The following is a 14427-nucleotide window of genomic DNA, read 5'->3' on the forward strand; positions in this document are numbered from 1 at the left end:
CTCTAAAGGTAGCTCACTGGCGTTTATGCCCCGAGTCACCATCGTTTTATTGCAGGAGCTGCTTCCTTTGGTGCTGATGTTTGAGCTGCCCATTGCGGGAATCCTCCAGCCAGTCCCCGACCCCAACGCGCCCTCGATCCAGCACCTCTCTCAGACGCACAACATCTCCGTGACTTTCAAACAGCGCTCCCGGATGTATGGTGCTACTGTCATCGTGCGAGGCTCGCAGAACAACACCAGCGCTGTGAAGGTAAGCAGTGGAGGGCATGCCAAGCATCTTAAGTGTACAAATCATGCGAGTCATATTTTTAAAGCATATATTGGGCTCAATTGTTTTCCAGAAATTTCCCTCATTTTGCTTTATGTGTTGCCTATTTCCATAGCTCTTACAAGGACAGTCGAATCCTTCCATAGGTGTGGCCAGTTCATGTAGAGGGTGACTTTGTCTCCATCTGATTCTCCTAGGAAGGGGCTGCCATGCTGTTAGAACATCTAGCGGGGAGCCTGGCGTCAGCTATTCCTGTGAGCACACAACTAGACATTGCGGCTCAGCATCACCTCTTTATGATGGGTCGAAATGGTAGCAACATCAAACATATCATGCAGAGAACAGGTGCTCAGATCCACTTCCCTGATCCCAGTAATCCACAGAAGAAATCTACTATCTACCTCCAGGGCACCATTGAGTCTGTCTGTCTGGCAAGGCAATATCTCATGGTAAGTTTAGGGAAATGAATGTTATTTTTAAAAATCTCTGTGTATATTATGTGATGCTGTCCATGACAGAAACCTGGTCAAGTAATGATGCTGTTTGGTGAAAGGAAATAGACTGAAAAAGTAAGGTCCATAATACCTCAATAGGCTTTATTTCGTTCCATCGAAGAGAAAACAATGGGACCGGAGGTTCCAGGAGGACAGGAGCGAGAGAGAGAGGGGGAGGAAAGGGAGCGGAGCCAACAAACCCAGGGATAAGGGAACAACAGAGAACTAAAATCGATGGTGAGGAGGGTTTAGAACTCCTGGTGGGGTTTGATCAAGGGCAATGCAGCCGAAAGGAGTTACTGAAACCCGAATGACGGTTGAACATGACAGCGGGACAAGAAGAAAATAAAAAGAACTAGAGGAAAGAACTAGTAGGCAAAAGACATTCATAGAGGTCTAAATATAGGCATGTATATGTAAATATATTAATATTTTAAATATTAATAATGATAGAGATATGGGTCTATGTACATATAGTTATATTTAAGTATCAAGGGAGTAGATACACATTGGGTTTCTACTCAGTCCTCCCTCAACAAAAGAATACTTTATTCTGATAACCTGGCATTCTGTGATTCTCACCTTCCCCACCTGATCGCCAAAGTCAAAATGGGTGCATAAGCAAATGTGGTGAAGAAAACTGATAGTGCCTGGCTATTAGAAGATACAGCATCTGGTGTCTCAAAAGCTTGATGTTAAGCAAGTGGTCAACTAGCAGAGAAGCAACAAAGCCCACATGGAAGAAGCACACCAGCCTGTGTGATCATGAGGTGTCTACAGAATCAGGTATCAGGCAATCAAGTCCCAAAACAAAATCATATGGATGTGAATGAGGGGAGCTGGAGTGGAGACGCAAAGCCCATCTGTAGACAATTGGACATCCCCTCACAGAAGGGTCACAAGGAAGGGACAAGTCAGCCATGGTGCAGCATAGCACCGACAAAACATACAACATTCCTCTAGTTCTTCAAAGTTACCTCCCCGCCACTATCATGACCCCAGTTCTACCTTACAAATCTGGCTAGACTGGAGCATGTACACTGGTACCAATAAGAGCTCTCGACACACAGAATCCAGGACAGATAAAGGTAAACCCCTCAGGAACAATAATGGGAGTAGCATACTGTGAGGGTAAGGGGAAGGTAGGGGCAGAAAGGGGAGAAAGGAGGAACCAATCTCAATGATCGATGTGATGTATTACACCCCCCCCCAGGCTCCCCAGAGACAAACAACAGAAACATAGGTGAAGAGAGACAGTGGATGGTGTAAGATATGAAAATAAGAATAATTTATAGTTTATCAAGGGTTCAGGAGAGTGGGAGGGTGAGAGAGGGAGGGAAAAAAGAGGAACTGATTACCAAGCTCTCAAGAAGAAAGAAAATGTTTTGAAAATAATGATGGCAACTTATGTACAAATGTTCTTGATACAATTGATGTATGGATTGTTATAAGAGCTGTAAGAGCCCCCAATAAAATGATTTGTTAAAAAAACAGACTGAACACAGAATAGGTAGCAATGAAATCAGTGCCTATATTTTGTGGCACGGATGGAAAGTGATTCTTCTTATTTGTCACTTGTCAGTTGTTGTAATAACTTCACTGTGGAAAGCTCCGCATCATCTGGGTCAGTCCTCAGATGTCTGTGTGGTTCAGATGAGATTCAGACAGCTTCCTGCAGCTACTTGTCAACGTTAGCAAAGTGATCAGATTTGTGTCTGTGTGTTCAAGTAACTCAAGCCCCTGGTTAAGTTTAGAAAGCTAGCTCCCTTCAGTAGTGTTTTGTAAATTGTAAAATTGAGCACCTTTGGTTCTGCAGCGGCCTGAGGTGACCTGCCAAAACGGTTTGCTACACACTTGGCCCAGAAACTCCACACAATCATGCAAATCAAGAGGGTCGAATCTCTGGGTCCACGTTAAGAACACCCATGAAACTGCCCAGGCCATCCAGGGAATGCATATCTGGAAACTCACCAAATATTTGAAAGACTTCACTCTGCAGGAGCAGTGTGTACCCTTCCGACGTTACACTGGTGGAGTCAGTAGGTGTCCAGGCCAAACAGCGGGGTTGGACCCAGGGCCGCTGGGCCAAAAAGAGTGCTGAATGTTTGCTGCACATACTTAAAAATGCAAAGAGTCACGCTGAACGGAAGGGTTTAGATGTGGATTCTCTGGTCATTGAGCACATCTAGGTGAACCAAGCCCCCAAGATGCGTCACCGGACTTACAAAGCTCGTGGACAGATCAACCCACCCGTGAGCTCCCCCTGCCGCACTGAAACCATCCTCCCTGAAAAGGAGCACATGGTTCCTAAACCAGAGGAAGAGGCTCTACAGCTCTCCCAGAAGAAACTGTAGAAGCAAAAACTTATGACTGGAGTAAATTAAGCTTAAAATAAAAGTTAATAAAAGTTAAAAACAAAACCTTTGAGTCAACATCTGAGAATGCTAACATCAATCAATGACATGTTGTAACATGGCGTGCAGTGCATAGTGTGACAAGAACAACTCAAATGACTCTTCATAAGTACAGCTCATCATAGCTTGACGATCTCATACACCTGGGTCAATCTGCGTAACAACAGCTTGGAGGAGCAGCATGGCCAGCCCACAGATACTCCTGCTCAAAACACCGTGTGCTTTCCTGTTCAATTCCTGACTTCCCGGGGCATTGGAAGCAGTACGCTCCAGTGTGATCTTTGTTTTGATTAACCTGCAGAATTCATGTTTTCAACACTTTGATAAAATCTGTTTGTAATATTGATTAATTTCCTGCGACAGATGACAGACGTTATAATCAGTAAGAATTATTATGATAACTTAAATTGGTTTTGTTGTAAATGGGATTTTTTTATTTAGCCGACATTACTTATCAGGCCCCTTTTCATATAGCACTATCAGGTAGCATATTCATATCCACGGTTACTTATGGTTTATATTTATTTTTATCTTCTTCAAGAGCTTTAAATGTTACTTTTTAATTCAGTGAGCTTTTTCAAGCATTCTGGAGAATTATAAGTTCGTATTTGTACTTGGATCAAAATAGAGGTGAGCCGTGAACCTGTGGTGCATGAACAGATAGGGTCACTGTGGGAGGGGGAACGCCTCCGGGGCACCTAACAACAAGTGTGACACCCGTGTCTTGCTGCATGCTAGTGGGAAAAAGTAAGAGGTCAAGAAATAAATTGGAAGGATTCTACCTTTATTTTAACTATCACGTTTTTCCCCCTTTAAGTCCATTTCCCCCAAACATATTACTTTTGTCATAAGAGAAATGGAGTATAATGATTACATTTTAACCATAGTATGCTTGATGGGATACTTGTGTACAAAATTAAGTGATACATATGCTAAAATTGAGTATTCTTTATGAATCATAAAAAGTATGTGATGTGCTTAGAAGTCAGGAAATTTTACAAATTGAAAGCCTGAGGGAAAAATTACTTTGCAGTGCAAAAAAGTGAGATGGTTAAAAAAGTGGGGGACAGTAGTAGCATTTTGCTTCAGAAAAGAATTAAAGTTTGAGTTGCGCTTTATGATAAAACCTTGGATTGGTGAAGAAGTCTTTGATGCATTAAGATGCCAATATGCAAACACACGGCTAGGCTAGTTTCCTGGAGAAAGGGACAGACATGGACACTTGCAATGGCTCTGGCCAGACGGACGTCTTTGGCTGCCGAGGCACGTTTCCGCTTCATCCAAGAGGCCGGGAGAAGCCACCACTGTAAGTTGTTGAGCAAGCGCCATATCCGTGCCCTGCCGTGGCTGAGACTCGAGTGTCTATCATGACTGCAAACCTGAGGTCAAAGAATGGAGGTGTTTTGCAAAGTGAAAAGTGGGTAAAACCGTCAGGCTCCCAAATGGAACTTAAGACATAATTTCATCACATCAAAAAAAGTCTCTATCGTTTGATATTATCTCAATACCAACCATCTAAGTGAAATGAAAGCATGTGAGTTAGCTTTCACCTTTTAGTGTATGTAAAATATTACATTATTTATAGACATGTTAAATTATCTGGTGTTTAAATAATTAACTGATTACCTCCAACACATTCTATGTTTGCATTTCTAGGGTTGTCTTCCTCTTGTGTTGATGTTTGATATGAAGGAAGAAATTGAAGTAGATCCACAATTCATTGCTCAATTGATGGAACAGCTTGATGTCTTCATCAGTATTAAACCAAAGCCAAAACAACCAAGCAAGGTTGGTTTAGAATTTGGACCAAAGATCCCAAAGCTATGTGTATTTATTCTGCATACATTTGCATATTCTTAACTGATAGTCTATATAATATGTAGCCTTATAATTATTTTATATACATACAAATTGGTAATAACATTGATTATTGGTCTCTGTTTTCTTCATCTATATCCAAGGGGGTTTCAAAAATGTTCTTGGAAAAATGGAATAAAAAATGTTGGTTTTTGAAGGCCATTCTTAGTAGCCATTTTTTTCCTATTAAAAATATGTGAGAGGAAAAAATATTCTTATTAACTTGCAATCTGATAACTTTAAGCTTTACTGAGCTAGAGAGCTGATAAGGCTAATAAGCATTCAGTCTGTGTGTATGCATGTATCCAGTGCAGTTCAGAAGGATTAGTGTAATCAACTGTGTGCCTGACATTGTGCTACTTTAAGTATTGCGTTGGCCAAGTTCAGCCTTCTCTCAGAGCCCTTTATTGTGTGATATTACAAAATTTCAATAACTACATGTAGAATTAAAATTGAATAGGTAAAACTGGTGATACTAAGTATCAGAGAGGATGTAAGCGAAGGAGGTGCTCTCATATGACTGCTGTGTAAATTGGCGCCATGTTGGAGAGCACTTGGAGACCATCTAGTCTCCCGGAAAATGCTGATTCCACTATCAATTCCGTATTTATCTACATACCTTGTAGAAGATTCTTGCACCAAATGGGCAGGAAGGACCTTGAGTGAAAAAAAAAGCAAGTTTCACTAAAGCATGTACTAAATGCTAATATTTATTTATGTTTTTTAAAAGTACAGTGTGTTGTCTGGAACAATACACATCAAATTCAGAATGATTCGGAGGAAGGAAAATGAGACAAGGAACGTCAACAAAGGAAATGTGTGGTTTTTTAAAACTTTGTCAAAATTTTTAACAAAATAATTTATATTTAATTCTAGGTGAATAAGTACACGGGTACTATATTGATTTTGGTTTTCTGCATTAAAAAATCAAAATATGCAGATTTATCAAATGTAAATTATTAAGTTTCTTGAAATTTTAGAGGACAAAAAATGCTAATTTCTCAATCCAAGTCGAAGTTTCTGAGTAGGCAAAATACCAAGTATGTGTGCCTTCCATTTTTATAATTTCCTAAATTATAAATGTCATATATGCCTAATGATATATGTATTCTATGACATTTGTCTAATTATAAATTATATGCCCCACATTATGCATTACAAGAACAATCATGTTCTCTTCAGTAGAGAACTTGGAGAAACCATTGGTGTCATGAGTTTGATGTGATGAGTATAAAGTGGAGCAAAGGACCTTAATTTTATGTATCATAAAGCTTCATGTTTGATTTCATGCATTACTTGATTAGAATACTGTTGCTACCAGGGCTAAAGGTAAAGGTAGAAGAGACATTGTAGAACTAGTCATTGTTGACATGGACGGACACAGGAGGACTCCCCCAGTACATCAAGAATGAGCCCAGAGCAGGCACAAAGCGATGGTCGGAGAGAATGCCGAAGCACCCTTGGCAGCTGGGATCGTTTGATTATGTCTAGTTGGCTCCAATTCTGCCTGCTGTTTTAACGGCTTTTTCATCCACAAATTTTCTTTATTGACTATTGGAAGATTCCCCCCCCCCTCCCCTCTTTTAATGTATGGGGCATTTATTTTTGATACATTTCATTTCTCGTAAGCTTTTTGACATTGTGTCATTAGGGAGAAATAGTGGCCCTGAAACACTGTTCCTTCACCAGTAAAAGATGAACACCAGAAGTCAGTGACTTATTCTGCCATCTCTGCATAGTGACTCGTTGGTTTGTAAAGAGGAGCTCACGTAGGCAACAGTTTCAATTGTAAAGATAGGAGGTTGTGAAAGAGAAGGGGCTGTAGAGAGGCCCCCGAAGTCTGTTCCTCTTGCTGACCCCAAAGGGCTTGGCGGCAACCTTGAGTGAGCCCTTCAACTGCATGGATGCTCTCTGATGGCTCATGAGTCCCACCATCTATGGGTTGGGCATGGATTGGAATATATGTAAAGCGTCTATCACAATATCTAGAACCCAGGGCACCGTTAATAAATAACATTTTATGGTCTTCCCAAAATTAGTAGACTTAAGAAATAAGTGGGTAGAAGTTGATTTTAGACTGCATTCATCTAGACCCTGAACTGAATTCGTGTTAGCATATTTATTCCTGACCTCTCCCACCCTCCCCCAATGCACTGTAGACTACGTGTATGTCACTTCCCCCCATTATGTGTTTTCATAGTCTGTGATTGTGAAAAGTGTGGAGCGAAATGCCTTAAATATGTATGAAGCAAGGAAATGTCTCCTCGGACTTGAAAGCAGTGGGGTTACCATGGCAACCGGCCCATCCCCAGCGTCATGCCCTGCCGGCCTGGCATGTCCCAGCTTGGATATTTTAGCTTCAGCAGGCCTTGGACTCACTGGACTAGGTATCGCCTTTATCCTTACAGTTCTTCTCAGTCACGGGGAGGGGGCGGGGGCGGGGGCGGGTTATCCTGCCCCCATTTTTCTACCACGTGGGTCTATGTTTTACAGGCCATTTATTTTCCTCCTAAGCCCTAAAATCAGGCAAAAAACAACAACCCCCAAACCAACAAACTGTGAATCGATCCCTTTGCGGTTTTGGTTTTTGCTCGATTCTGGATTTCTGTTATAACGGTTCTTTCCACGTTGGCGTAGATAATCAGGGTCCGCTGGTTTGACTCGTATTGGCTGGGTTTGCTCATCCAAGTGAAGAATGCCGTGGAGAGTGAAGTGAGCAGACGGACTGGAATCCATGTGTTTGTTCTCTTTGCATTTGCAATATTGCCATTGATCCCTAGGGAGAAAGATTATCCAGTTTGCTTTTCAAAAAGTAATTGCCCATCTGCGTGAGGGCTGGGGAACGGGAGAGGGGAAGGCAGGCGGAGCACCTGTCCCCGGAGGTTAGGCCTGCGTTGGCGAGACACAGAGGAAATCTAATGGGCAGCCGCCGAGGGAAGCAAATGGAAATGTATTTATATCGAAGGCAAGGAAAATAACAATGAATGAACACCCTGCCTGTGCTTTAGTTCTGTAGGAAGTAGGGGAACTGCTTTCATGGTCCTGGTGAAATTGATTGTCTCTTGTATGGATTTTTGTCTGAAAGACTGAAGGTAGTTGCTTTATTACAATTAGGTGAGGTATACTTTTTTATACATTTCATTTGCCATCATGCAGTGACACAATAATCCTAGCAAATTGTCCTGCCTCATTACAAGGCTAGATTTGATTTGTGAAATTAAAAAGAAAAAAAAAAAGCTCGGCAATTAAAAAAAATTCCAACACCTTACTTTAAAAATGTATTCCACACGTCAATATTGATACTATCTTGGTCTGAACATCTTGAATAAATATGCATATTGACTTTAACTTCATTCATTTTAGGTCTTTTGGGGCCCACCTCCTTATCTCTAAATACGTCTGCAACACCAAATTCACTGTTGAATGCTCTCAATAGCTCAGTCAGTCCTTTGCAAAGTCCAAGTTCTGGTGCCCCCAGCCCCACGTTATGGGCGCCACCACTTGCTAATACTTCAAGTGCAACAGGTCGGTATCATTTAAACATATTAGAATGTGTGTCTTAGGTTTTGTACGTTTTTAAATAAAATTATCCAGTTGTTTAGCTTCTTTAGGGAAAACCCTTAGTTCAAAATGTGTCAAATAGAAGACTCAAGTGTTGAGTAAATGAATTAAATGAAAACGCAGTGATTTCTTAATAAAAGTAAAATAGTATCTTCAAAAGAGTGTGCTTCTGTAGGGAGCAATGGCAAAGGCATACAAAGACCTGGTAATTAAGAAATGTAGATCGACTCACTTCATTGCTTTTGGTATGTGCCAGATTTAGAGAGCTGTCTCATTGTGTACTATGAGAAGCTTGGATTAAAGAGTCTCGCGTGTTCTTCCATTTTAACCTTCTTTGGTTGTGGTGTTTAAAATAGTATTATGCAACTTATTTATAGAGAGGCACCAACATTGTGTCGTGTCCTTGTGAATTTATAGTTCGAACGAGTGTCAGCTCCTTGTTAGCTAACCGTTGGTGATGGTGTTTCCCTGCTCCAACGTCTGTATACCTTCCATGTTGTTTCAGGTTTTTCTGCTATCCCACACCTCATGATTCCATCCACCGCTCATGCCACACTAACCAATATTTTGCTATCTGGAGTGCCTGCCTATGGCCACACCGCTCCATCTCCCCCTCCTGGCTTGACTCCTGTTGATGTTCACATCAGCAGTTTGCAAACAGAAGGCCCAAAAATACCTGCTTTAAATGGACATGCACAGGTAATGGACACCCTTCACCCAGAGTAGTGGGATCTATGCAGTTTGTAAGAAGTCAGAGGTAACAGCTTAAAACCTCAACCTGAAATGAATTTAAAGTGGCAAAACTGTGACTATGTCTGTCTGCATGTTGTTTTCTGTTATTTCAGTCTACAAGCATAAAATATGGCGCCATATCCACTTCACCGCTGGGAGAAAAGGTGTTGAATGCAAATCACAGTGATCCATCCAGACAAACAACTGGGTCTGAGCAAGCAGCTCCCAAATCAAGCCCCCAAGAAGGTTGAGAATCCTATCTTTACTTCTGAACTTAAGCCTGGTCTATCATTGGATGAAGGGGGTTGTAGAGTATGTGCAGTGAGTGATTTTGAGTTGGCTTTGTCAACCAATTGTGACTCATCTACTTAGCTTTTAGTGAGATGTCTATATGGATATAAAGCTGTATCCATATAGATAAAAATGTATGCGTGTGTGTGTGTGTACATGTACACATACAAAAGCCTTGAAAAGGTAGTGGAAAATTGCATTAGATTTTATTTCCATTATTTCACAAAACTTTTGAACCCCTTCCCTAGTCTATGTGTAAATGTGTATCAAAAATTATTGCCACAAGGGTAGCCATAGAGATTTAAATACAAGCATATAACGATGTAAATATTTTTATATATGATTAGGGGGAAATAGATCTAAGTATATATATTTATAGGTTGAGTATTAAGAAAACAGATGGACAGTGGGCCCCTGCACAAGTACTCCCTCAACACAAGAACACTTTGTTCTAACAATTCGGCAGTCTGAGATGCTCACCTTCCTGGCACGATCGATGAAGACAATGGATGCACAAGCAAATGTGGTGAAGAAAGCTGATGGTGACCGGCTACCAAAATATATAGCACCTGAAGTCGCTGAAGACAATGGGTGCACAAGCAAATGTGGTGAAGAAAGCTGATGGTGCCCGGCCACCAAAAGATATAGCACCTGAAGTCTTAAAGACCTGATGATAAATAAGCAGCCATCTAGCTGAGAGACAATAAAACCCACGTGGAAGAAGCACACCAGCCTGTCCCAACTCGATCGCTGAGAACAAAGTGGGTGCATAAGCAAAAGTGGTGAAGAAAGCTGATGGTGCCTGGCTATCAAATGATATAACGTCTGGGGTCTTAAAGGCTTGAAGATAAACAGGCAGCCATCTAGCTCAGAAGCTACAAAGCCCACATGGAAGAAGCACACCAGCTTACCCCGACACGAATGCTGAAGACAAAGTGGGTGCATGGGTAAATGCGGTGAAGAAAGCTGACGGTGCCTGGCTGTCAAAATATAATCTGGGGTCCTATAGGCTGGAAGATAAACAAGGGGCCATCTAACTTAGAAACAACAAAGCCCACATGGAAGAAGCCCACCACCAGCCTGTGAGATCACAAGGCGTCGAAGGCATCAGGTATCAGGCATCAAAGACCAAAAAAATAAAAATCATAGCATTGTGAATGAGGGGGAGTGTGTTGTGGGGACCCAGGGCCCATCTGTGGGAAATTGGACATCCCCTTGCAGAAGGGCTGCGGGGAGGAGACGAGCCAGTCAGGGTGCAGTGTAGCAACGATGAAGTATACAATTTTTCTCTAGTTCTTGAATGCTTCCTCCCCTCCACTATCATGATCCCAATTCTACCTTACATATCCGGCTGGACCGGAGGATGTACACTGGCACAGATAGGAACTGGAAATACAGGGAATCCAGGACAGATGAACCCCTCAGGATCAGTGGTGAGAGTGGCGATATCGGGAGGGTGGAGGGAAGGGGAGGGAGAAAGGAGGAACAGATTACAAAGTCTACATATAACCCTCTCCCTGGGGGATGGACAGTGGAGAAGTGGGTGAGGGAGACCTCAGATGGTGTAAGATATGATAAAATAATAATAATTTATAAATTATCAAGAGTCCAGGGGGATGGGGGAGTGGGGCGAAAATGAGGAGCTGATACCAAGTAGAAAGCAGGTGTTTTGAGAATGATGATGGCAACATAGCTGGGCACACTTGATGTATGTATGGACTGTGATAAGAGTTGTATGAGCCCCTAATAAAGTGATTTAAAAAAATTATTGCCACAAAATCATAGAAACCTTTATTAAAGAAAAATATCAAATGTGGCGCTCCTGTTCCTGACAGACCGTACATCTAGATCCCTGTATTTCCAAAGGAGGTGGTCCCATCTCTCTAACCCTTCCCTAAAATATTCTGTACTATCTGATTTTCACCACACCAAAGTGGCAATTTGGGAGTTCTCCAGGCACTCCAATCATGGTCCTTTTCAGTGTTGTTTGCGTTTTGAGAACAAAAAGAGAACTGAATACATAATCAGGGTTGTGGAGTGAAGGGGTAAGTCTTCACAATGAAATTCTTCTAGAATGGTCCTTACTATTTTGAAGAATAAGCAGTTTCATTGTGATGGGGGGGCGGTGGGGGGGGGTTGTAACTTTCCTGGCTTTTTCTCACCAATTCGGTTTTTCATATTCTGAAAACGTCTTCACAATAAGCCCTCATGATTGTCCTGTGCCCTTTGGGATAATTTAAAGTGAGATTACCACTTTGTAATTCCAGAAAACCGTTGCATACTGTGAATTTAAAGGGCCCAGTAGCTCCCCTTGGAAACCACTCTACACCATTTTGGTAAATCTAAGAGATTCATCCCTGATTACAATTTATTCTATAAAACCATCTTTATTAGCTTTGATCTTGCTCAAAAGGCTGAAGAGAAGATCAGCTCCTTCAGTTATCTGATCTGTGTGCAGTACTTTTGGCTGCAATCCCACTGAAAGCTTCCAGAAGCCAAAATGTTTTCTGAAAATTGAAGTTGCTGAGCCCTGTTGTATACCAACTTAATTATCTATTACATCAATGAAAAGTCTACAATCTTCTTCCATCAGTTTCTGAACTTCAACCAGTTTCTTCATTTGTGAAGATCGATGGCCTTTTCTCTTGGCTCATTTTTGAGGTCTTCCTGATATTTCTTAAAAAGCTGGATCCATGCGAAAACTTGTTTCCTGAAGAAACGCCTGCTCCGATACCATCCTCAAAATCATTGCTAAGTTCCAGCTCTCTGTTACAGCTTCTGTCTGCATCTAATTGAGGATGCTCCTCTCTTTTTTTGTTTTTCACCAACACTCTACCATTCAAGGCATGAAACCCTTCTCCTGGGACTGGGCCCACCTGAGACCATGTCCTACGCCTCTGAGACAGTCTCAACGACCTCACTTCTAGGGAGAATTCCGACACGATAGATTGGTTCATCCTTCTGATGGACCCTGGTGCTCTCAGTATTCTTCACCAATACCATCATCAAATCCATCCGTTCTCTTCCAGGATTCCTTATTTATTGTTCAGTTTTCACATGCTTATAAGGTCTTTGAAAATGCCATGGTTTGGGTCAGGTGCAGGAGCCCTGGTGGTGCAGTGCTTATGCCTTGGGCTTCTAACTGCACGGTTGGCAGTTTGAAACCACCAGGAGCTCATGAGAGAAAGAATTGGCTTTCTACTCCAGTAAATAGTTACCATCTCAGAAGCCCAGAGGAGATCACTGTGAGTCAGCACTGACTCAGCGGCAGTGAGTTTGGGTCCTGGTTTGTGGAGCAGGTGCACTTTAGTCCTCAAAGTGACGTTTTTGCTTTGGCACACCTGAAAGGTCTGTGGCAGCAGATTTGCACAGTGCAACATGCCATGAAATCTCTTGATTGCTTCCAGGAGCCACGCAAAATCCAAACAAAATTGATCCAAGCAAAATGACATCTTTATCACATCAATCGTTTCTGCATATTTTTCACGATGATATTTATTGATCTAGTTGTAAGGATTTTTGTTTTCCTTATCCATACTGAAGGCTGTGGACTTTGATCTGTGTTAGTTACATGCTTAAATTCCTCTTCTCTTTCAGCAAGTGAGGTTGAGTCATCTGGATATTGCAGGTTGTTAATTAGCTAATTAGTTAATTAGTTGTTAAGCCAGGTTGTTCAGAGACGCAAAACCAGTGAGTATATCTCCATATCCGCCTCTTCACTGTCACTGCCTTACCATGGTGTTTCTAGTGCTGTTGTGATGCTGTGAGATATGCCACTGGTAAGATATTCCAAATACCAGTAGGCCCATCCCAAGTGGACAGGTTTCAGTAGAGGTTCTAAACTAAGACCAGACTACACAGAAGGACTAGGCTATCGACTACTGAGGAGTTACCCAAGGAAAACCTTATAGATAACTTGGGAACATTGTCAAATATTGAAAACCTCATGAATAGAAGCAGAACATTTTCCAAGATAATGCCAGAAGATAAACACCTCAGGTCAGAAGGCATTCAAAAGATGAATAAGGAAAAGCTCTCTTCTCAACGTAGAGGTCCATAATGATGTGGATGGAGTAAAGCCTATGGGCATAAAGCCATTGGGACCTTCATTTGCTGATGGGGCCCCACTCAAAATGAAAAGAGACAGCTGCAAACCGAGGACCTTGGCATGTTTGAAGTATGAATCAAGGAGAATTGGAAGCTGTGAAAATTGAAATAAAGTGCATAAAGAGAGACAGTCTCAGTGTCAGTGAGCTGAAATGGACTGTACTGGACATTTTGAATCAGAAAACTATATGGTTTACTATGCTGAGAATGAGAGATAGAAGATTAATGAGGTCACATTTATCATCAAAAAGGACATTTCAAGATTCATTTTGAGATATAGTGCTGTCTGTGATGGGATAATATCTCTAAACCCATGCAAGCACCAACCACTAAAGCTAGTGATGCAGAAGCTGAAGAATTCAACCATTGAATTAGGGTACTGGTGAAGGATATTGGAAGTGCCGTGGACTTTCAAAAGAACAAACAAAGCTGTCTTGACAGAGGTACAGTCACAATGCTCCTTAAAGGCAAAGATGATGAGACACCATCTCAAGTACTTTGGACCTGTTATCGGTAGAGACCAGTTCCTGGAGAAGGACACTATGCTTGGTAAAATAGAGGGGCAATGGGAAATAGGAAGACCCTCGACAAGATGGACTGACACTGTGGCTACAACAACGGGCTGAAACATCAGAACAATGATTAAAATGGTGCAGGGCCAGGCAAATTTTTGTTCTGTTGTACCCAGGGTCCATGTGAGTTG

At 41.7% G+C, this 14427-nt stretch overlaps 1 protein-coding gene across 1 annotated transcript in view; it reads left to right on the forward strand.

The window, feature by feature from the left end:
• BICC1 (BicC family RNA binding protein 1) overlaps window positions 1–14427 on the forward strand; it is a 326903-nt gene that overhangs the window by 280895 nt on the left and 31581 nt on the right. Inside the window, exons 7-13 of the mRNA XM_013004286.3 lie at window positions 56–250; window positions 466–717; window positions 4833–4964; window positions 7234–7420; window positions 8397–8558; window positions 9100–9293; window positions 9440–9572. Of these exons, the coding sequence (XP_012859740.1) occupies window positions 56–250; window positions 466–717; window positions 4833–4964; window positions 7234–7420; window positions 8397–8558; window positions 9100–9293; window positions 9440–9572 (1255 nt within the window). The remainder of the gene's footprint in view (window positions 1–55; window positions 251–465; window positions 718–4832; window positions 4965–7233; window positions 7421–8396; window positions 8559–9099; window positions 9294–9439; window positions 9573–14427) is intronic.

The sequence above is a fragment of the Echinops telfairi genome, unplaced genomic scaffold (assembly GCF_000313985.2).
Source record: "Echinops telfairi isolate 266 unplaced genomic scaffold, ASM31398v2 ScPeMD7_70;HRSCAF=299, whole genome shotgun sequence".
In the NCBI taxonomy this organism is placed as follows: Eukaryota; Metazoa; Chordata; class Mammalia; order Afrosoricida; family Tenrecidae; genus Echinops; species Echinops telfairi.